General features: G+C 56.3%; 4 protein-coding genes across 4 annotated transcripts; 2 read left to right on the forward strand and 2 right to left on the reverse strand.

Annotated features, from left to right (window-relative positions):
• The first annotated feature begins 314 nt into the window (after positions 1–314).
• On the forward strand, positions 315–3,613 carry LOC131209267 (uncharacterized). The gene is made up of 8 exons (XM_058202292.1): positions 315–372; positions 464–596; positions 678–776; positions 848–1,084; positions 1,159–1,253; positions 1,322–2,897; positions 2,974–3,203; positions 3,274–3,613. The coding sequence occupies exons 1-8, from the start codon at positions 365–367 to the stop codon at positions 3,440–3,442; spliced, it is 2,547 nt and encodes an 848-aa protein (XP_058058275.1). The 5' UTR covers positions 315–364; the 3' UTR covers positions 3,443–3,613.
• Positions 3,614–4,127: 514 nt separating this feature from the next.
• LOC131210359 (FAD synthase-like) lies at positions 4,128–5,153 on the forward strand. Its single transcript, XM_058203595.1, has 4 exons — positions 4,128–4,257; positions 4,332–4,670; positions 4,740–4,861; positions 4,936–5,153. The coding sequence occupies exons 1-4, from the start codon at positions 4,231–4,233 to the stop codon at positions 5,072–5,074; spliced, it is 627 nt and encodes a 208-aa protein (XP_058059578.1). The 5' UTR covers positions 4,128–4,230; the 3' UTR covers positions 5,075–5,153.
• A 37-nt stretch (positions 5,154–5,190) lies between these two features.
• LOC131210055 (cleavage and polyadenylation specificity factor subunit 4) lies at positions 5,191–6,462 on the reverse strand. Its single transcript, XM_058203246.1, has 4 exons — positions 6,274–6,462; positions 5,650–6,176; positions 5,419–5,576; positions 5,191–5,348 (listed from the first exon to the last, which is right to left on the reverse strand). Exons 1-4 carry the CDS (start codon positions 6,374–6,376, stop codon positions 5,258–5,260), a joined length of 879 nt encoding a protein of 292 aa, XP_058059229.1. The 5' UTR covers positions 6,377–6,462; the 3' UTR covers positions 5,191–5,257.
• A 534-nt stretch (positions 6,463–6,996) lies between these two features.
• LOC131208716 (uncharacterized) lies at positions 6,997–19,648 on the reverse strand. The gene is made up of 21 exons (XM_058201547.1): positions 19,577–19,648; positions 19,404–19,425; positions 19,243–19,324; positions 17,733–19,166; positions 17,458–17,660; positions 16,993–17,374; positions 16,764–16,924; positions 16,487–16,689; positions 15,574–16,067; positions 15,249–15,499; positions 10,808–15,169; positions 10,573–10,738; positions 10,259–10,507; positions 9,129–10,193; positions 8,683–9,044; positions 8,154–8,617; positions 7,921–8,074; positions 7,656–7,854; positions 7,358–7,563; positions 7,164–7,292; positions 6,997–7,078 (listed from the first exon to the last, which is right to left on the reverse strand). The coding sequence occupies exons 1-21, from the start codon at positions 19,646–19,648 to the stop codon at positions 7,047–7,049; spliced, it is 10,692 nt and encodes a 3,563-aa protein (XP_058057530.1). The 3' UTR covers positions 6,997–7,046.
• Between the last annotated feature and the right edge of the window lie 367 nt (positions 19,649–20,015).

A 20,015-nucleotide genomic window follows, 5' to 3' on the forward strand; every position in this document is an offset into this window, starting at 1 on the left:
CACAACGAACAAACTTCAAAGTAACCGGCGCTACAAGGTTGCTACAGTATCAAGGTGGGCACCACAATGTTTTAATTGCAGACAGGGTGCATCTAGTGAATTTCTTGAGTGCTGTAGTCGTAACAAAGTGCAAGTAAAATTTTTGTAGAAAAATCACTCGAACTTATAATGAATTATAATACTTTACGACAAGCTGAAATAAAAAAAAAGAAATGGTTTCACATCTTCCATCGAGCGACCTTGCAGATGACAGCCAGCGAGGAAAAAAACAAATCAAGTTTTCAGTCGTTCCAAGACAAATCGGGTGTGTTATTTTTTGCATTGAACGGTCGCAAATGAATTGCGATAGGAAAGATTGTTCACGATGTCGAAGTAAGTATAATTTCTGAATCAAACTCACCGCAATCGTTTAAGAAACACCAGCCAAAAACGCCAACTGAATTCCTCGTTCAACCAACTGCAGGGAAACGATGATTATCTTTGTGTACGACCTCACAAAAAAGGTGGAAAACGATGATCCGACGGGTTCGATTATTTACTTTCATCCGATGTGGGTTTCGGAACTTCAGAAAAAGTCTCTGTGTGGTCAGCTTATGGTACGGCTTTGGTTTTCCACCATGGCACTATTCATCGACATAGCAATAGACTAATGCATTTCTTGCTTTTCACCCCCACAGGGATCCACTCATTTTTTGGGAGAAACTCTATCGAACGTGCGCTTCATTTCGCTGCAAAATGGCAAATTCGCTCTACGGCCCCATGGACGGTTCATGCTGGTTCGTGTCGAAGGATTACTCTTCCATGAAATGCTCGTTAACTGCTTTTGTTGCTACGTTGCTACTTTCAGGCCGTCGGCTCGGACCGCAACATCCCGAACTCTATTCTAGAGTACCGAGCAAATTTGTTGTCCAGCCTGATTGAACTGTTCCACGGCAATTTTAACACGCTATGCAACGTGTTTGCCGAAAAGGAGCAAAAGAATGGCTTCAATGAGAAAGTGTTCTGCGTGATGGAGTCATGTCTGCCGCTGTTGCAGTTCAATGGCAACATTTTTCAAAACATGCCCTCGCTCCGATTGCCAAAGGTAAGTAAATCTAACTGTAACTTTTTGGCTTTTATTGAAACGTAATGAAATATGCTTTCCACCCCCGGGGACAGTGTGCAAGCAACGTGTATTTGGAGTCGAATCAAGTTCTTCAGAGTTTTCTTCAAAACAAGGGAGTTCTTGGGGGCTCTATATTTTACCATAACAAGTGAGTCGTGAAGCGTAAAGCCAAGACAGAGAGCACCCATTGATATGCCTTCTTTTTTATAATTGCAGAGTACTGGCAACACAGCTGCCGATCAATCTAACGAAACTACTTGTCTACTCCGATCCCTATCGTATTAAAATAGCCGATTCCATAAGCGTAACATTCCACGTTCCGAACGGCGTTAGTCTTATCAGTGCGTACATTAGCAAGCGCGACTATGTGCAGCTCGTGGAGGCTACTAGAAACATTCCGATTTATTTCAACAATTCCGCCATCGGTGCGCCCTGCACCGGGCCGGTACCGTTTGCCGTTAAGAAAAAGATCATACCCTCAAAGGATCTCGGTGGCGCACTGGGTGGTCTGAAGTCGGATAAGTCGATAATTTTTTCCCACATTCCGGAGGAAGAGTGTGTACCCGCCGAGGGGCAGCAGGAGCCGACACCAAAGAAGTCATTCACCCTTTCGCGGCCCACCTTTTTGCCGTTGAAGTTTAAGAATCTAACCTCGCGTGACATTATCGATTCGGGAGTGAACTCAATCAATTTTGACGAATCCGACAGCTTCCCGAACTTTATCGGGAAAACGAGCGTCTGCTCGACGCCCCTGACTGAGAACAAGATCGTGCCAAACCGCAACATGATGTCGATTTGCGTAACTCAAGACAAGCCATCGGCACTGGAGGAGGAGCCGCCTACGGGCGACGGTGCAAAGCCGAAGGAAAGTGAAAATGCGAGCAAATATTTCAAACAAACCAACATCGGAGCACCGATGAAGTATGCCACCTTCAGCAACCCTCTGCTAACTTCGCGCAAGATCCGCGCGCTGTCTTTGGCGACTTTGAACGAGCGTGAGGACGCGGAGGAACAAGATGAGAGCACTGTGTCCGAGAATGACGATGTGGAGGAACGGAAACTGCGCAACAAAGGGCTGCTACGGCAGTTGATTAGTAAAGACTATAACGCTATGCAAACGGTGGCCGACCCGCTGTATCCCATTTTGGATCAACGGAAACGAGCAATGTCTTTTAGTTTGTTTCAAAATTTCGAAAGACTTCGCAACGAACGTCTGGCCGAGTTGATCGAACAGGAAGAGGAGCAAGCATCAAAGGACAGGGAAGACAAGGGGACAGAGCCCGAGCCAAGGAAAGGCTCCCCTGTGAACGAACCCATCGTGTTGAAAGCGACCGATAACCCACCGCTTCGTGCAACCACTCCGAAGGATAGACGAGCGCTCAGTTTGCCGATCAAATCGTTCAACCTCAACGATGATTCGCACACGCAGCAGCGCATTACCAACGGGAGCGGTAGCGGACAGGAACTGTTTACCCGCCGCAAAAGCACACTCGAGCTTACGCCCCTCATGAACAAGCTCACCGTGCTGGCCGCGAATGATCCCGAGTCTAGCGGCGTATCGAGCTGGGACACGACACCGGGCTGCAGCTACAATATGGCCATTTCGCCCCAGGAGTACATTCCGCAGCGCCGGAAATCACAAGACATATCACAAGTGACCGCCGGCCCCCGAGATGATGACGAAAAGGCCCTGGTCAAGGTGGAGCTGTTCGTTTGCGTGCAACAGAACATGACGCTGGTTCTAGTCATGCAGGAAAAGAACTGCAAAAATCAGCGCTTAGTGCAAACTCTGGTAAGTGGCCAGCGGATTGGAGCGTGTGCTTCATTCGCACACTGCGGTGCCTCAATGGTTGCTTCTTTTTTTTCAGTTCGAGTCGTGTGTTTCGAAGTTCCTCAGGATTGAGAACGACATTCAGCTCGCGATGAATATTAACGTCGATGGGTACGACAAGGCAGAGGGCTACAGCTTGATCGCTCTCGATTCCGACTGGGATGTGGCGAAAAAGAGTGGCCCATGGAGTACGCTGGAGCTGCAAACAACGGAATCGCTACACAGCTACTTCCGCAAAAGCAATCTGGTGACGGAAGTTACACTGAAGTAATGCGAAGCTCTTGGCTTCCACTTGCGGCATAGCGCACGGTACATAACCGTTTCTTTCCTTTGGCAGATCGCAAGACTCCGTGCTATACGGGTACCAGTGTGGAATGCGGGAGCTCTTTTATACCCAGCCGGCGAATGCCCAGAGCGGTCCGCCGCCACCACAGGACGTGATGGGATCGGTTCCGCTATGTGCCAAACGACGCATCGAGCGGGACCATTTTGCGTTGCTGCTGTAGAAACTTACATTAGCGTGCCAACAACCCGACACAGACCGCAGACATGCCACTACTTTATCACCGGTCGACACTACGCGTTCTTCTCCGTACGGGGCCAAATTTTAATAATCGTCTAAACCGTAAACACCGTATCCATTACTCACCGAATTCCCAAAAGACGGCGCAACCTCCGTGGGGTTCCATTTCTTCTGTGTTACTCGTTTGCGAAGCAGAAATAAATATGATTCTGGCAATAGGCAGTTTGGTGGTGGTGGTTCGTTCAATTCATCCGAAATTTGACGGTTGCTTTGAAAAAGAGCACTTTAGGACGTCACGCGGTATCGTGCCGCGTATCCGCCTCGCCAGGATCCGGTGGGCTGGTCAATTCATGAGAATGGTGGGCGACGAACCAGCACGCCAAGTCTTCTTGAACCGTCCTCAGCGATGGTAGCCACCGTGTGAGATGGCAAGACAGCATCGATTCCGGTTAGACCGAGTTTCTTTATTATATATTTTTTGAAACTATGTTATTAACTTTCAATGCTTTTCGAAGAACGGTGTTTTTCTTTCGGGATTTTTCTAGTCCAAACCTAGTCAGTCCGGCCAACATGCATAAAAATTGCATCAGATCGCGCTGGACCTTTCAGGGCGCTTCTGAGCGGTACCCTCAAATGAAGACACCTTGACTAACCCTTCTGACAGCGCCGAGAGAATAAACGATTGCAAACACTAGCCACTAGGTTCCGTGTCGGGTGTCGTTATAGACATCACTTCGAATCGCCGCGTTATATTTTATTGCTTGTTTAAACATGGACAAGCTTGAAGCAACGCTTAAGGTAAGAACGTGGCCAGCTGGCCCTTCCTGCGGCTTAACGCTAATGGTTGATTTCTTTCCCTGTGTTGTGTGCAGATAATCGACCGGGCACTGACCATGTTTGGGCCCGACGAACTGTTCGTATCGTTCAACGGTGGCAAGGATTGTACGGTGCTATTAGACATTATCCACAATATGAACCGAAAGGAAGCGAAGCGGGTCAAATGTATCTATGTTCGTCCCTTGAATCCTTTCAGTGAGATCGAAGAGTTTGTGGAAGTTTGTAGGGAACACTACGGCATCTCGATAGCGACCGTCACTGGCAGCATAAAGACGGCGCTCGAGGCCATCTGCCAGGAGGATCGACAGATCAAAGCCTGCATCATGGGCTCACGGAAAACGGATCCGTACTGTGAACGGCTGGAACCGTTCAAGGTAGCAACCGGTCATCGGTCGCCGGTCGAAGCTTCACGGTTGCGTAATACAAAGGATCCATTGTTTCAGGAAACCGACGAAGGCTGGCCGAAGCTGATGCGCATCAATCCACTGCTCGAGTGGACGTGTGACGATATTTGGAGCTACATTCGCGATCACAACGTGCCCTACTGTTCTCTATACGACCAAGGGTAACGCGAGCGGGTAAAATGATCGATCGAGACGCATTCTAACCTGTCGGGGTTTGCCACGCACCATGTTTCAGCTACACATCGATCGGTGACAGAACAAACACGATACCGAATCCTCATCTGAAGATCGAAACGAGCACCGGGGATGAAACGTACCGCCCGGCGTACACCTTAAAGGACGCGGATAAGTACGAACGGGCTGGTCGTCTATAGCGTTTTACAACGGAACTAGGTGCGAATCGTGATGCCGAACTCGGGAGTGGATTGCGGGAACTTTAATCGAATTAATAAACCAAACCCACTGGGAGTTCCGTAAACAGTTCTAGGCGTTAGCGGTGCGTAATGTTATTATATTTATTTCTCACGTTCTTTTCTTAAACAAAATCATTCGATAACCTATTTCCGCTGGACGTTGTTCGAGAGGAACGCCAAATGTCCCTTGGTGCACTTGTTGGCATAATGACCCTTGAGGCCGCACTTGAAACACCTGTCACGAAAGAGGTAGGAATTCGATCACTTTCGCCCGATAAGAATAGCTGGTTAGCGCCAATACTCACGTAATCTCTTCTATGGGTCGCGGTGGTGGCTTTTGTGGCATGAAATTGCCACCCTCCTCGCCACCAGCATTGTGGGCCTGTTCCTGATGAATCCGATGTTTGTAGTACCCGAGCGCTCGATACTTGGCATCTTCCATCCGCTGCGTAGCTTCGCGTTGCTGTTGACCGAAAGCAGAGAAAAACCTCGCTCCTTAGTGTTCACCCCAACTTGCGTCTCACCCGCTCTCTTACCTCCTGTGGCATCTTTGGACAGTAGGATGCTTTGTGGCCCAGTTCGCCGCAGTAGTGGCAGGTGGTGGGTCGCTTCGGTGTTTGATCCTTGATTTCCGGCGGTGGCGGTAGCTCGAACCGTGGGTGCATGTACTTACACTCGGGCCCATCGGGACAGAAGCCGGCCAGATAGTTATTGCACAGCACCCGGCGCACGTGCCGATGCCGACAGTTCGGGCCGTGCCGGCAGAACCCACGATCGTACCACGGGCAGTCTTTGATCTTGCTCTCCGGATCGATGTGCAAGAACGGGCACTCCTTGTTGTGGCAGGCGTTGAACCGTGAGTAGAAGTAACACTCGGGCATCTTGGTCATATCGTACTCGTGCAGGAACTCGCACTGGTCACCCTTCTTGCACAGTCCCCGCAGCCAGTGTTTGCACACGATCGTGCGATCGCCGCGGATGTGTCGGAAAGGGCACGAGTTTCCCTTTTGGCACTCGGTTCCATCGGATGAGTTGAAGAATAGACAGACGGCCGCGGTGGATTCTGTGGAACAGTCAGAGGAAACATCAAGTAGTTAATCGCCGGCCTCGTGTCGGATCCGGATCGAAGGGGCTCCCCTCTACAGTATCACCCAACGTACTGTCCATGCCGGGAAAGGGAAGCGAAAGGGCTCCAAACTGTTCGTTCATGTCCTTTTCTATCTTAAAAGTCCACGCATCAGCGTTGGCTATGAGCGTATCCATTGTGAGCTACTTGTACTCCGCAGAGCCGGTATCGGGTGTAACTGCTATTACTTTAGACGAGTTCGAAACACTACTCTGGAATGTCTCCTCGCAGAACTTCTCTTCGACGTAAGAACCGTGAATTCAGACCACAGAACGTAGGCAATCGGTTATTGTTAACGATAAAACAAACAGAAATGCTTGCCGCAGGACCGTAGCACTCGAAGTTGTGTTTACCGTTTGATGGTCCGTGTTGTTTACGCTGACTGATTGGGGTCTACAGCCGTGGGTTGGATACTGCAGTTGTTGAACTTTGTTGAGCACACACCAGCAAACCGCGATGCTATAATTATGGCATCTTTCGAAAGCTGAACAATGCACAAGGTTTGTACATTAACGAACTGCGAACCACACACCACACCGACAATAAACCATGATAACGCTTTCGCATCCTTCTTCGTAATTCAAACAGGTCATCAGTCCGATCGATGATCGATTGCAAGAAAAGAAAGGTCCACAACACTCATATTAAAAGTCGTAATTTAAAACATACATTTTATTTTATGAAAAGGTTGTTTCCCGCATGCTTGTGCTCCGCGCTTTCGTTTGCCTTGTTCTACTTAATATTTTTTTACAAGAGTATTTTGAAGGGATTTTCGTATGAGCTAGGACTTAAATTAACAACGATGCACTAGTGCTCCTCACTGTCGGTGTCGCTTTTGTCTACCGTAAAAAGAAGGAAAGATGAGAGGATTAGCGTCAATGGCCGAATGGTTGCTGGGGGCCGCCGCCTTTGACCTGCTCTTACCTTTTTTACCGGTATAAGCGTGACGTTTTAGCCGATCGTACAGATCGTCCTTCGTCCCGTACAACGAAGCGTTGGACCGGGCCAACGAGTTAAGCTTTCCATTGGTACCCTGCACTCCGATGAATTGATCTGCGAACGAACCGGGGCACCGGGTTAGGGGGACTCGTTCGCGACAGAATTATAGCCAGTCTTACCATCTTTGAGATAGGTTTCGTTGTAGAAGTTGGGCATCTCCCAACCGTCCTCCTCGTCGTCGTAGTAGTGCGCGTAGGTGCTGTGATGCGACGGAGCAATACTTTCGGCATATGGCGTGTGGGCTCCGTAGTAGAAGTTGACCTGCGAACCGGTCTGGTCGGCGGCAGGCGAAATGATCTTCTTCGGGTCCCGCTTGCGGTTTGCTCTGCAGTGAATGGGTGATGGAAAAGGAGGAAGCTCGCATTACTGTGCAACCGAAATGGCGGCGAAACCCGGTGCGCCAAGCCTACTACGAACCTTGCACAAATCATCCAAATCAACAGGACGATCAGTATGATGAAGATAACGGTGGCCGCCACACCTCCGGCGATGTAGGCGAACTCGGACCGCTCCGTGCACTTGGTGCCGGTAAACGATCCCTTGCAGCGGCACGACGGCAGCCCCTTGGCATCCTTCACGCAGTGGCCAGAGTTTTCGCAGAATCCATTACACATGTCTGAGGAAGAACGGGACCAGTGAGCAATCTGTGGCAATCTCCCAGAAGAACCGCGCGACCACCTACCAGAGCACTCCATTCCGGTGCCATTGAAGCCCGGTTTGCATTCGCACTTGAAGTCGGACGTTTCCGGTATCAGGATGCAGAAGGCGTTCGGATCGCAGCGCGGCGAACCATCCATCACGTCCTCGCACGGGTTAATGCATTCGTTTTTGTTGTTCTGTAATGCAAGCACGAGTCCACGGGTCAAAGACCAGAACCATATAGCCCGTCGCGACATTTCGCCCTCCACTACTTACCGCAGCGGTACTACGGGTGGTGTGATTGGGTGGACAGGGGACGCACGACGTTTGCTGGTGTTCGGACTGGTAGAAGCCCTTGCGGCACTCGACGCACACGTTCAGCGTACCGTTGAGATACGTTCCGGGAGAGCAGATGGGCAGCGAACACTCCTCGACATTGGACGACCCCAGCTTGGCGGTGGTGCGCCCGTTCGGGCAGGACAGGCACGACGGGTGGACACCTTGCTTGCGGTAGGTTCCGCGCGGACACGGCTCACACTTGCCCTCCAGCCCGAGCTGCATGCCAGAGTTGCACTCATCGCGGCACTCGCCCTTGCTCGTCGCTTCCGCCGTACGCGTCGTCTGACCCAGGCCGCAGATCTCGCACGAGAAGGACCCCTCGTTCGGCTGATAGTACCCGAAGCCGCACGGTTGACAGAGGCCAGTTACCGAATCAAGATACTTTCCGGCAGCGCATCGTTCTGGGGATGAGACAGAAAACGGGTTAGATTCCGCATTCCGCCGGGCGCCCTAACCTGACGACTACCTTTGCATTCGACGGCCGATCTGGCCCCGACCAGTGCGGTCACGCCCGGGCGACCCGCAATCTTCGGGCAACTCTTGCACTGCAGCTGACCAATCTCGGGCTGGTACGATCCTTCCGGACACGGCAAGCACGTCTTGCTCGACACGTTGAAGAACGTCCCGACGGCACATGGGACGCAGTCGGGCTCGACCACCACCTGACCCTGCGGGCAGGCGTACTCGGTGGTGAGGTTGAGCGAAGCCGCGTCACCGAACGTGTTGGGCAGGATGTCCTGCACGGCAAACTGGTTCTCCTCCAGGATGAGCCGCTCGAGCAAATTTACCGTGTTCAACCGCTGGCCGTTGGAGTTGCTTACGATTTCACTGCAGCCCGGGGAGGGAAACAAAAGCGGTCAACCTCTGTGTGTCGTGCGGATCCCTAGGCCTGACCCTGGGTGTCGCTCTTACCTCTTGATCGGAATGGTGGCATTGATGGCGTACGCACTCTCCGGGTTGACCGAGATCTGCAAGACCGTTTGTCGCTTGACGATGTTGTTCGGATGGCGATTACGATCGCAGCGCACGTCGATCTCCACGTTGCGGCACTCGCGCGAACCTTCCATCGAGTACGAGCACAGGTTCCAGTCACGGTTCAGTGCATTGATCGCGTTCTTGATCCGCTGCCGCAACACACCCTGGCCCGCCTCGTTACACAGCACATCCGAGGGGAACTGCATCTGGATGCGGATGAGGCGCTGGGCCGGTTTGGTCGGCGAGCAGGACGGGTACACCAGCGGCACGGTCGGTTGCACCGTCGGCCGCCAGAAGCCCTCCGAGCCGCACGTGTAGAACTTAGGCACCACCTGCGAGAACTTCATGCCCGGGTTGCACGACACTTCGCACACCTTGAACTGGCCACCAGCACCCCAGTCCTTGCAGCTCTGCGAACCACCGAGCGGGTCGGCCAGGGCCGGGCAAAACTCGGCCACAATCGTCACCCGGAAGCCACAGGAGGCCGTGTTGCCGGCCGCATCATACGCCAGGTACATCACGTCGTAGATGCCCCACAGCAGCGTTTCGCCCGACCGGTGTCCGTTCCGCTCGACAATCTTCGAAATGCCCGTATTGTCGTTGAACCGTGGCTCCTCCCAGTTAACCACCGTCGATCCGTTCTTGGCCACGACCCACAGATCCGACGGGCAGAACTCGACCACCGGTGGTTCACGATCCGCCTGCAGCTGCTGACAGTTCGGGCCGGCGTAGCCCGGTTTGCACTTCTTCTGGCCACACGTTGACGGCACGGAACGCTGGACACCGCCCAGCGTTTGCTCGTAGCCGGCCCAGTTCAGGATGAGGTTCTTGTAGAGCACCGGCTCGCTGCGGCAATCGCGCACCTGCTTCTGGATCTCGTTCGTCACGTCCAGGGCGCGGCTCCAGATCTGCACCTTGGTCAGCTTGCCCTGGAACCCGAGGTCGCTGTACTTCTCCTTGCGGGCACCCTCCAACAGCGGTGCACCGAGCACCGGCCAGCAGCTGTGGCAGCGCGAAAGAAGAGCGCGTTAGAGGACATGCCGGACCTTTGGACGCGTTGTACTTACTACTTGGGCAGCGCACGGGCCACGCCGTACTCGGCTTTGCTGGCGATGAATCCTTCGGTGATGAGCATCAGCTGACCGGTTTTGCCGCTCCACACCACGGCGATGTGGTGCCACTGGCCATCGTTGATGGTGCTGTACTCCTTGAACGGTAGGAACACATCCGGGAGGTCCTCGAAGAACGACACCTGGACACCGCTCGAGTGCGCCTGCAGCATCGTGCGCCGCCTCGTGCTCATCACGTTCGGCGAGCTGTGGGAGAGAGCCGACGCAAGATTAGCACTAGACGATCCCCTGGCCGAGCAGGCTCTACGTACCTGGCCGAGTACAGGGTGATGAAGATCCCGGTGTCATCCTTCTGGGCAAACTGGACCCACAGCGCCAGCGTCAGACTGTCGGGCGAGGCGGTGTAGAATGGCACCACCTGCGACGCGGACGAGTGGTACGGATCGTTGAAGTACAGATCGTAGTCAATTTGGACCGCTACAGGGGGGTAGAGAGGTTAGAGTTAGGCTGGTGCCACAAACACTCCGACGCGCGTGCGTGACTTACACTTCCGGCAGTCATCGCCGGTCAGATTGAACGGGCACTGGCAGTAGAAGTCGTTCGTGAGGTCCACGCAAACCGCCCCCGGCGGGCACGAGTTGTCCCGGCAGTCGACCTGGTCCGTCTCGCAGTTCCGGCCGGTGTAGCCGGGCGGGCAGACACACTGGTAGCCGCTGCCCCGGTCCACACACGTGGCCCCATTCTGGCAGGTGCCGGCCTCGCACGCATCAAACTCGTACTGACAGCCGACACCGGCAAAGTCGGCCGAGCAGGAACAGTTCAGCCCCGATCCGTAGTCCTTGCACTGGCCCTCGTGCATACACGGGTGGCCGATGCACCGGTCCGGTGCCGTCTCGCACTGCTTGCCATCGGTGCCGCTCGGGCACACGCAGAAGAAGTCCTCGAACAGGTCGATGCACTGGGCGTCGTTCTTGCACGGCCGCTCGACGTCGCACGCCGTCACCTGCCGGTCACACCGTTCACCGGTCCAGCCGGCCGGGCACTCGCACTCGAACCCTCCGACCCGATCAACGCAGCTGCCTCCGTTCTGGCAAGGGCTGTACTCGCAGTCATCCCGGTCGCGCTCGCACAGCGTCCCCTCGAAGCCCTGTCGGCACGCGCACTCGAACGCGTTCTCCCGATCGAGGCACTTCTCCGTGCCGATCGCGTTGCACGGATCGCTCAGGCACTCGTTACGGTCCGTCTCGCACTGCACACCCACGAAACCGGGCCGGCAAAGGCACGTCACGCCGTCCAGCCGGTCCACGCAGGTGCCTCCGTTGTGGCAAGGGCCACTCTCGCAGTCGTCGATCGGGTGCTGACAGTTCTTGCCCGTGTACCCGTCGGTGCACGTGCACGAGTAGTCGTTGGTCAAATCCGTACACGCTCCGCCGTTCTCGCACGGGCCGCTGGCACAGTCGTCCACGTTCGCGTCACACGCCCGGCCCTCCCAGCCCGGCTCGCAGACGCACTCGTGGTAGAAGTACCGGTCCACGCACATCCCGTGATTGCACGGCTCGGCCAGGCACAGGTTGACCTTCTCCTGGCACCGCTTGCCGGTGAAACCGTGCGGACAGGCGCAACTAAAGTCGGCCACCAGATCGGTGCAGTTGGCCCCCAGCAGGCAAGGCTTCTCGGCGCAGTCGTCCGTGTTGACGGTGCACATGTGACCCTCCCAGCCGGCGGTGCACTCGCACCGGAAGCGACCCTGCTGCAGCGCGACGCAGGTCGCCCCGTTGCCGCACGGGTTGTCGCCGGCGGTGCACGGGTCGATCGTGACGTCACAGTTGTCGCCGGTGTATCCGCTGCGGCACATGCACGTGAAGTTGCCGAAGCCGGGCTCATCCTTGCACATGGCGCGTGCCGGGCACGGATCCGCATCGCAGTCGCTCGCCGCCTCCTGGCAGTTGATACCCGAGTAGCCACGGGCGCATCGGCACTCGTAACCCTGCGGCAGATCCCGACAGGTGCCACCGTTGTAGCACGGTTGCGACGCACACTCGTCGATATCGGACTCGCACCGGGCGCCGCTGAAACCGGCCGGGCAGAAGCAGTGGATGTCGTGGCCGAGCGGAACACACAGCCCACCGTGCTGGCAGGAGTTCTCGTTGCACGTGATCGGCCGGCAATCGTCGGCCGTTAGCGAGCCGCTCGTGTCGGTACGCCGCCCCGACGGGCACTCGGTGCACGTGGTGGCGCCCTCTGCCGTTTGGTAGAAATTCTTCGGACACGGCGAACACGGAGCCAGCCCGGTGGACGAGTAAGTGCCGGGGGCACACTTGCGCCGACAGTCGGCCTCGGACTGGGCCGCCGGTTGGTACGTGAAGGTACTGGCCGGACACGCCTGACAGTCGCGGAATCCGCCGAGTGGTGGCGTGGCCGAGAACGAGTTCCGTGGGCACTCCAGGCACGGCACGAGTCCGGTCGGTGAGTAGGTACCGTAGCCGCAGATCGGGACGCACGCCTGAACGGCCTTCGATCCGTCTTCGCGCGTGTAAGTGCCGACTGGACACTTCAGACAAGAGCCTTGCCGTTCCCGGTGTTGGTAGAAGCCCTTCGGGCACGGCGAGCATGCTTTCTGGTGTTCACCGGCATACGTGCCGGCCGGGCAGTGCAGACAGCGCGGCACATCGTTCGTGTCCATGTTCAGCACCTCACCGACGCCGCACGTGAAGCCGCGCGAGATGGCGCTCTTGAGGGCACGCAACGGGGGACACTCGCTACCGATCGCCTTCACGTTCGAGAGCGGCTCGATGGCTGCGCTGGCGTACGGAACGCTCAGGTCAAAGATCAGGTTCAGCGTGGAGCCGCACAGGTCGTACAGCTGGGGCTGCTTGACGGCCGGGTCGATCAGCAGGATAAAGTCCATCTGGACGACGTTCTCCTCGAGCAGACGCGGCACCGACCGCAGGATCGTCACGTTCATGTTGACGTACACGGCCGAGCAGCGCTGCGACAGGACACCGCTGAGGGCGGCAAAGTGCTTGGCCGTCTGCTCCTGGTACTGCGGTAGGCACGGCTCCGAGACGACGCCGTTCGCGCGGTACGTGGTCGTCGCCACGACCTGGTAGTCGGCCCGCTGCGTGTTCTCCGACACGCAATCCGGCACGACGGCGGACGGCTTCCAGAAGCGACCCTTCTTGCACGCAAACACCTTCCGCTTGTCGGCGTCCGTGAACCGGAAGCCCGGGTTGCAGGTGGCCTCACACTCGACGCCGCCCGACTCCTGCGTCACGCACTTGATGTCCCCGTTGCCCGGCGCTTGCAGGTCCCAGTCGACGCACTGGGTCGGCTGGACCGAAACCTGGAAGTTGCAGCTGGCCCGATTGTTGAACCGATCCGTCGCCACAACCGTCACGTTCTGGAAGCCACCGAGTGGTATCGAGGCCGCCTCCGGTACGTACTCGATCCGAACGTCTCCGGACCCGTCCGACGCTTTGACTCGCTTGATCGTGTCGTTAAAGTTGACGTAGTAGTTCGCCTGCTTGTCGCCCAGCTCGATCACGAAGCTCTGCGGGCAGTCGAGCAGCGGCGGCGTAATGTCCGGCACCGTCACGTTGATCTCGCAGATCGCCACGTTGCCGTCGTAGTCGTACGCGATGTACTTGACGACGGTGTTCTCGAGTGCGTAGCTGGTCGTCTTGAAGTGCGGCGGTTTCACCTCCAACCGGGCGATCGAGCCCGAGTTGTCCAGGGCGGTCGGCTCGGTAAAGTTCAGTGGCAGCACCTCACCGTTCGGGCCGCGGCGCACCAGGATCGGTTGCTGGGGGCAGTTCTGGAAGATTGGCGGTTCGTTGTCGACGCACGGCGAGTAACCGTAATCGTAGCCGAGCAGCGGTTCCCCGGCCGCCGGCTCCTCGCAGCCCATCAGCTCGAACTTCAGGCAAGGGTTGTCCATGTAGCTCACGATGCCGAGGATGACGAAGCGGGCCTGCACGTACTTCGGTAGCGTGATCATGGCCAGCTCTCCGTAGTTGCCCGGATCGCGCTTGGTGAGGTTAAAGTTGGGGAAGTACACTACGTAGTCCTCTTTCTCGGATTGCTTGTAAAAGAACCGGATCTCCGTCGGCCGACCAACGATGTCGTTCGTGACGACTCCCTTCACCAGGAGCGCCTTAACGCGGTGCACCTTTCCAAGGTCCACGCTGACGTACGTAAACGTTTCCTGCTTGCCGCACCACCCGGTGACCGAGTTGAGCCGCACGTTCTTCGCCTCATAGTTGCCCCGCTCCGAAGTCGCGTTGATCGCACTGTCCGGGATTAGCCCGGACGAGATGCCGATCGGTTTGATCGTCTTACACTCCGGCTGCTTCACGCAGCTAATCGGCCGCGGGTTGATCAGAATGTACCCGGTCCGGGAGCACCCGAACAACACCTCCGATCCCTGCTCGTAGCTGTTGGCCACCTGGAAGCCATCGTTCGGGCGCCCGGGGTCGACGCAAACCGGACCCTCGCACCGTAGATCCCCAAAGTCCCAGACACCGTTCGCCTGGCAGCGCACCACGTTGTCGTTCATCGTGGTCTGGCCCGCCAACTTGAACGTGTTCTGGCAGCCGAAGAAGAACGAGCTTTTGTACTTCGTGTCCGCGTACTGACCGTACTCAGCGCCGGCCGTCGGCATCGGGAGACCACAGTCGGCTCGCGAGCAGGTCGGCAGCACCCCCGAAAGCCAGTAGTCCGGGTAGCCGGGCTGCGGATCGAACACACACTGGCGGAACGACGAAATGGCCGTCCGGCCGATGTGCTTGCCCGGAGACGTACAGTCCAGCGTGATGTTCTCGTTGAACGGCACCAGGATGTCGCTTTGTTCACCGCGCGTCACAAACAGACCCTCCTTCTCGTCGTCCGGCAGCGAGACACACTTGGCACCTGTGAGCGGTAGGAACGAAAAGGGGAACTCAATGAAAAGGGGACCTTGCACAAGGGGACCCTAAGGGGCGATACGTACTCAAGCACTTGGGCATCGATGCGTTCCAGTTGCCGTTGGACATGCAGGACAGCGACGAGCTGCCGGATAGGACGTAGCCGAAGTTGCAGTGGAAGCGTACCACGTCACCGAAATGGTGATGGATCGCGCTGCTCAGCAGCTTCCCGTTCTCCGGATCCGACAACGATGGACACATTTTGCGGACGCACGTCTTATTGCGCTGATAGATGTCGCCATCTTTCGCACCCGTTTCGTGACGCTCGATGAAGAACCTACGGAAAACGGTACGATTTGATAAGTCGCGTCCGTGATAATGAGGCAACGGGCAACGTGGTCCGGAACTTACCCTTCGGTTCCGTTCTGGCGGAACAGCTCGTAGCCAAAGTTGCAGGCGCACTTGAACGAGCCGGGTGAGTTCACGCACTTCTGGTTGCAGCCCCCGTTGTCCTTGGTGCACTCGTTCACGTCCAAACAATCGAGCCGGGTGCAGCCCATAATCTCCAGCTTGATACACGGTGCGACGACAGAGTCTTGGATCTTAAACTTGATGTACCGCGCTTCGATCGGCACCGGCAGGTTCAGGATCGAGAGCGTCGGCTCCAGTATGCGGAACTCGACCGCCGTCCCGTCCGGGTTCGCGTAGTCCTTGAACACGTCGGTAATGTTGTCGGAGTACTCGAGCCGAATGGCGGACGTGAACGCTAGCGATCCGTCCATCCGCTGGACGGACATGGTACGGAAGCCACGCACCACCGTCGGTGCCTTCATGTCGATCACTACCCAGTTCGAGGCGCGCTCCTTCCCATTACCGCACCAGCCGATGGAATTGAGGCGGATCATCTGCAAGCGGAGCGATATGGCGTAGGTTGTAGTCATTTTCCCATTCGTACTCGGCTTTTGGCACACGCGCCAATCGGAATTGGAATCAGTGGGAGTGAAAGGAGTTCTCGTGGATTGCTTAAAATTTATGGCAGCTGCGTTCGGGGCACAGCATCTAGTAACCTGTGATGGAGCACAACAAGCGACATTGCGAACGCTCCCCATCATCTAGTCATCCTCGAAAATGGTGGCCGACTTTCCGGTCAATGACGACGGTTCAGGGTCAATCAATAAACACGGGAACCGGTATATACCGGATGCATTAGCCATAATACTTAACAATACCTGTTCCCGTCCCATTGTGGCCCCGTTCAGGTACCCACACTACCTGGGCACGGTAAAGTTCTGGGAAAGTTAAACCGCAAATAATGGGTACTTACGCCTTTTTCGAAGCCACTGGCGGTCGACGACACCGTTATACTGTCGTCGGAAATGCCACCGTTCGAGAGTCCCAAATCGACCACCGGACGGCATTCCATGGACGAGGTGTAACCGGCCTTACACTTGCAATGGAACGAACCGGCCGCATTCATACACTCGGTCGAACTCGCATCACACTGTGACGTTTGACATTCATCAATATCTGCGGTGGTGAAAGCAAAGCGATTAGCAAGTCAGCGTTGGCCGGTTACGGACCTTCCGGGATCGTCAACCTACCTTCACAAACCGGAACATTAGAGAAGTCTTGGTGTTCGTTACACTTGACAGTATGGGAGCCAATCAGACGGTAGCCTTTGTAGCACTGGGCGCGTGCCTCGTCGCCGAAGTAGTACTCGCGCGTTTTGTCCACCACGTAGCCATTTTGGATTTCCGGTAGCCTAGGGACAAAAGGTACACCACACGCGTTAGCACACGGTTGGACCTGCAACGGGTTGAGGCGACCTACTTGTAGCACTGTTTGCGCGAACAGCTCGGCACCGGGCTGCTCCACTGGCCGTTGGACATGCAGATCAAAATGGGTCGCCCGGTCCGGACGTAGCCGGGGATGCACTCGTAGTTGACGATGGTACCGTAGCTTCGGCCACCCCCATTCAGCACAGTCACGTTGGCGTGCGACACTTCCGGCAGTGGCGGACACTGCGAGGCCATGCAGGCCGGTTGCCGTTCCCAGGTGCCGTCCGCCAGGCAGGAAATCGTTTCCGTCGACTGACCCGACCCGAACGCAAAGCCGGCGTAGCACTGGTACGTCGCGATACCGCGGTACGTCACGTTGCTTGTCTTGAACGAGAATCCGTTGTCGATCTGTGGCACCGGTCCACAGTAAACCTCTGCGAAAAGGGGAGACACGCGGATCATCACGAGTCCGTCCGTCCCAAAGAGATGCAGATAAAGACTGCACCAGACCACCTACCTTGACAATCCGGAATGTAGCTGATGCTCCAGTTGCCTCCGTTCTGGCACACGGTTGTGATGCGGTGCTTGCCGGTGGCAAACTCCTGTCCGATCGGGCACGTGAAGTTGATCACCGTTCCGAACGCCGTATCGCGGCTGCTGGCTATGGCGCCGATGCCGGGCTTCAGTTCGGGACAGTCGGCCGAGAACTCAGCAGACCATCTGGTAGAAACGACCGGTTGAATTAGTTTAATATTAGGGCTGCAACTGAATCTGGCAGTTCGGGGTACTTACCCTTTCCCATTGTACAGAGCGTCGGTGATGAACTTGAGCAGCATCTTGCCGGACGACGCAGTGAGCGTGATCTTCGGGGCGTTGCTGTCCGTGAAACCGTTGCCGGCGTGTAGCCGCACGCCGGACGTGGACGGTCCGTCGAACACCTGCACCAGATCCGATCGATGCACGTCAAAGTCGACGAACCGCATCGACAGCGGCTTGCCGGAGGGATTCCGGATGACAAAGTAGCACTCCTGGTTGTTCGGGTAGGGCGCCAGGTTGAACGCCGGCGAAGTGACGGTTCCGTTGGCCGCGTTGATCACGGCCGTACACCCCTCCACGTAGCGTAGGCTGAAGCCACGGGCCGGCTGGGCGAGCGACGTGCTGAAGTACAGGTAGAGCTTGTTGCCGGTCGAGATGATGACGCGGTTCGGTCGCGATTCGATCGGCCCCGTCAGCTTTGCGATCGGCTGATCGTTCGCACTGTCCCCGTCGCGAATCAACAGAAAGTCACTGTCCGCGTTCAGGTCTAGCTCCTGGACGTCGAGCGAAATGGTGTAGCCCTTGCGCGCGTTGATCACGTACAGACACTCGATCCCGCCCGGGTACGCCTGCGGGAAGCCGGGGCTCTTCAAGTACTGCTCCTGCTTACTGGCCTGCAGCATTCCACCGCACGTCTGCGGTTCCGTCTTCCACGTCGCCCGGAAGCCCTTCTTCTCGACGCTCCCGTCCGAGGTGAACTTGATGATCATGAAGTTGGACGCCGTAATGAACGTCCGGTTCGGCACGTCCCCCTTGCCGGACAGTGTGGCCAGCGAAACGGCACTGTCTTCCGTGCGGCTCCCGACCAGAATCTGGACCGTGTCGAAGTTCTTCTCCGTGTCGAACTCCTGGAACTGCAGGATGATGTTGCTACCCTGGGGGCCCTCGAGCGTCCACTTGCACGATCGGAGAGACGCGTACTTCTGCGGGAAGTTGGGTGACTCGATGACGTCACCGCCCGAAGCCATGTAGATGTTACAGTTGCCGCTACAGTCCAGCTCGTCGCTGCCGTCACCGCAGTCATCATTTCCGTCGCACCGGTACGCCTGATTGACGCAGGCGCCGTTTGAGCAGTGGAACGAGTTCTGCGGGCAGGCTCGCGCCTTGCACATGAACGGGAGCAGTGTTTCGCAGGAGCGCAACTCCCAGCTCTGGGCGGTCGGGCCGAGGTTCGCCGATACGCACTCGCCGGCCTGCGGGTTCGGTTCGCTGATCGACCAGAAGCCAGAGTACTGCGAGAACAGATCACCCGACGTCGACTCGAGCGTGTTCGTCCGCAGGTCGTCCAGCGAAGCGAAACCGAGCCAGTACTTGACGCTGTTCCGCGACCGGTACTCGCTGCTCGCCGCGATCTGGTACGTGGCGTTGTTCTCGTCGTACGAGTCGACCGTCACCAGCTCGGAACCGTACCTGTTTCGGAGTTTCGGGGAATGTTAACCGGTTGGTCTAGTTCTTGAATACCGAACCCCGTTTTTTGCGCCCCTACCTTTTGCATAGTGTGGCCGACTTTTCCCACGAGTGTTTCACGTTAAAGTACTTGTAGCAGTGTAGCCCCCGGAGCTTCCAGCCTGTGGGATCGAGAGTTTAAGGGGGGGATCGAGAGTTTAGTGGCCGGGGACACACGCAGCAGTGGCGTGGCGTACTTACCGTTTGGACATGTGAGCACATCCTGTCCATTGCCAAAAACGGGCGTGTTGGAGAAAGCGCCAAGCAAGTGAAGAACGTATTCGGAAAGAAGAACAGATTGGAATGCAAATTAGAACAACACTGTCGGCAGAACGGTGTGCGTGGGGGACCGTCACGGACCACGAACTCCTTACCTCGGCGGAAGTTCCCGTTACGGCGACTATCAGCGGCAGCAGCAGGGTCCACCATTTAGGCAACGTGTACATGTTTGTAGCTTCCGACTATTATTGGAACGGGGCGATAACCAAGAAGACATGCGGGTGTTATAACTCAACAGGTTCTCAACATGGGCCACCGTGAACGAAAGAAACGAAACAGCCGAACCGGTGGGCACAGCTTTCCGGCACATGCGACAGTGTAATTTATTCCACGCGAGTCGCGAACGCGAGCTAACGGGTTCGAGAGGTACGACTCTCCGAGATGGTTCCTCCTCGAAACGGGCCACCGGTAGGGGGCCATCGAACCGAACAGCCCGGGCCAGGCGTTTACTCGTACTCGACGCAGCCGTCCAAAAACCTCCACTTCCAAGCCCGTGAGTGTGGGTCACTAATGTGTCTTCCGACTCCGCCGGTA

The sequence above is a fragment of the Anopheles bellator genome, chromosome 2, assembly GCF_943735745.2.
Source record: "Anopheles bellator chromosome 2, idAnoBellAS_SP24_06.2, whole genome shotgun sequence".
Lineage (NCBI taxonomy): Eukaryota > Metazoa > Arthropoda > Insecta > Diptera > Culicidae > Anopheles > Anopheles bellator.

What these genes read in the sequence shown, in the direction of transcription:
- LOC131208716 (XM_058201547.1), bottom strand. Translation starts at nt 19,648, where the DNA reads ATGTACACGTTGCCTAAATGGTGGACCCTGCTGCTGCCGCTGATAGTC. An exon ending in TAACGGGAACTTCCGCCGAG is followed by an intron (nt 19,426 to 19,576) that starts GTAAGGAGTTCG and finishes GGCAATGGACAG; the next exon opens with GATGTGCTCACATGTCCAAA. An exon ending in TGTGCTCACATGTCCAAACG is followed by an intron (nt 19,325 to 19,403) that starts GTAAGTACGCCA and finishes TCGATCCCACAG; the next exon opens with GCTGGAAGCTCCGGGGGCTA.
- LOC131210055 (XM_058203246.1), bottom strand. Translation starts at nt 6,376, where the DNA reads ATGGATACGCTCATAGCCAACGCTGATGCGTGGACTTTTAAGATAGAA. An exon ending in GTCCAAAGATGCCACAGGAG is followed by an intron (nt 5,577 to 5,649) that starts GTAAGAGAGCGG and finishes TTCGGTCAACAG; the next exon opens with CAACGCGAAGCTACGCAGCG. An exon ending in CGACCCATAGAAGAGATTAC is followed by an intron (nt 5,349 to 5,418) that starts GTGAGTATTGGC and finishes CTTTCGTGACAG; the next exon opens with GTGTTTCAAGTGCGGCCTCA.
- LOC131210359 (XM_058203595.1), top strand. Translation starts at nt 4,231, where the DNA reads ATGGACAAGCTTGAAGCAACGCTTAAG. An exon ending in AGCTTGAAGCAACGCTTAAG is followed by an intron (nt 4,258 to 4,331) that starts GTAAGAACGTGG and finishes TGTTGTGTGCAG; the next exon opens with ATAATCGACCGGGCACTGAC. An exon ending in AACGGCTGGAACCGTTCAAG is followed by an intron (nt 4,671 to 4,739) that starts GTAGCAACCGGT and finishes CCATTGTTTCAG; the next exon opens with GAAACCGACGAAGGCTGGCC.
- LOC131209267 (XM_058202292.1), top strand. An exon ending in CCCATGGACGGTTCATGCTG is followed by an intron (nt 777 to 847) that starts GTTCGTGTCGAA and finishes TGCTACTTTCAG; the next exon opens with GCCGTCGGCTCGGACCGCAA. An exon ending in AGCGCTTAGTGCAAACTCTG is followed by an intron (nt 2,898 to 2,973) that starts GTAAGTGGCCAG and finishes CTTTTTTTTCAG; the next exon opens with TTCGAGTCGTGTGTTTCGAA.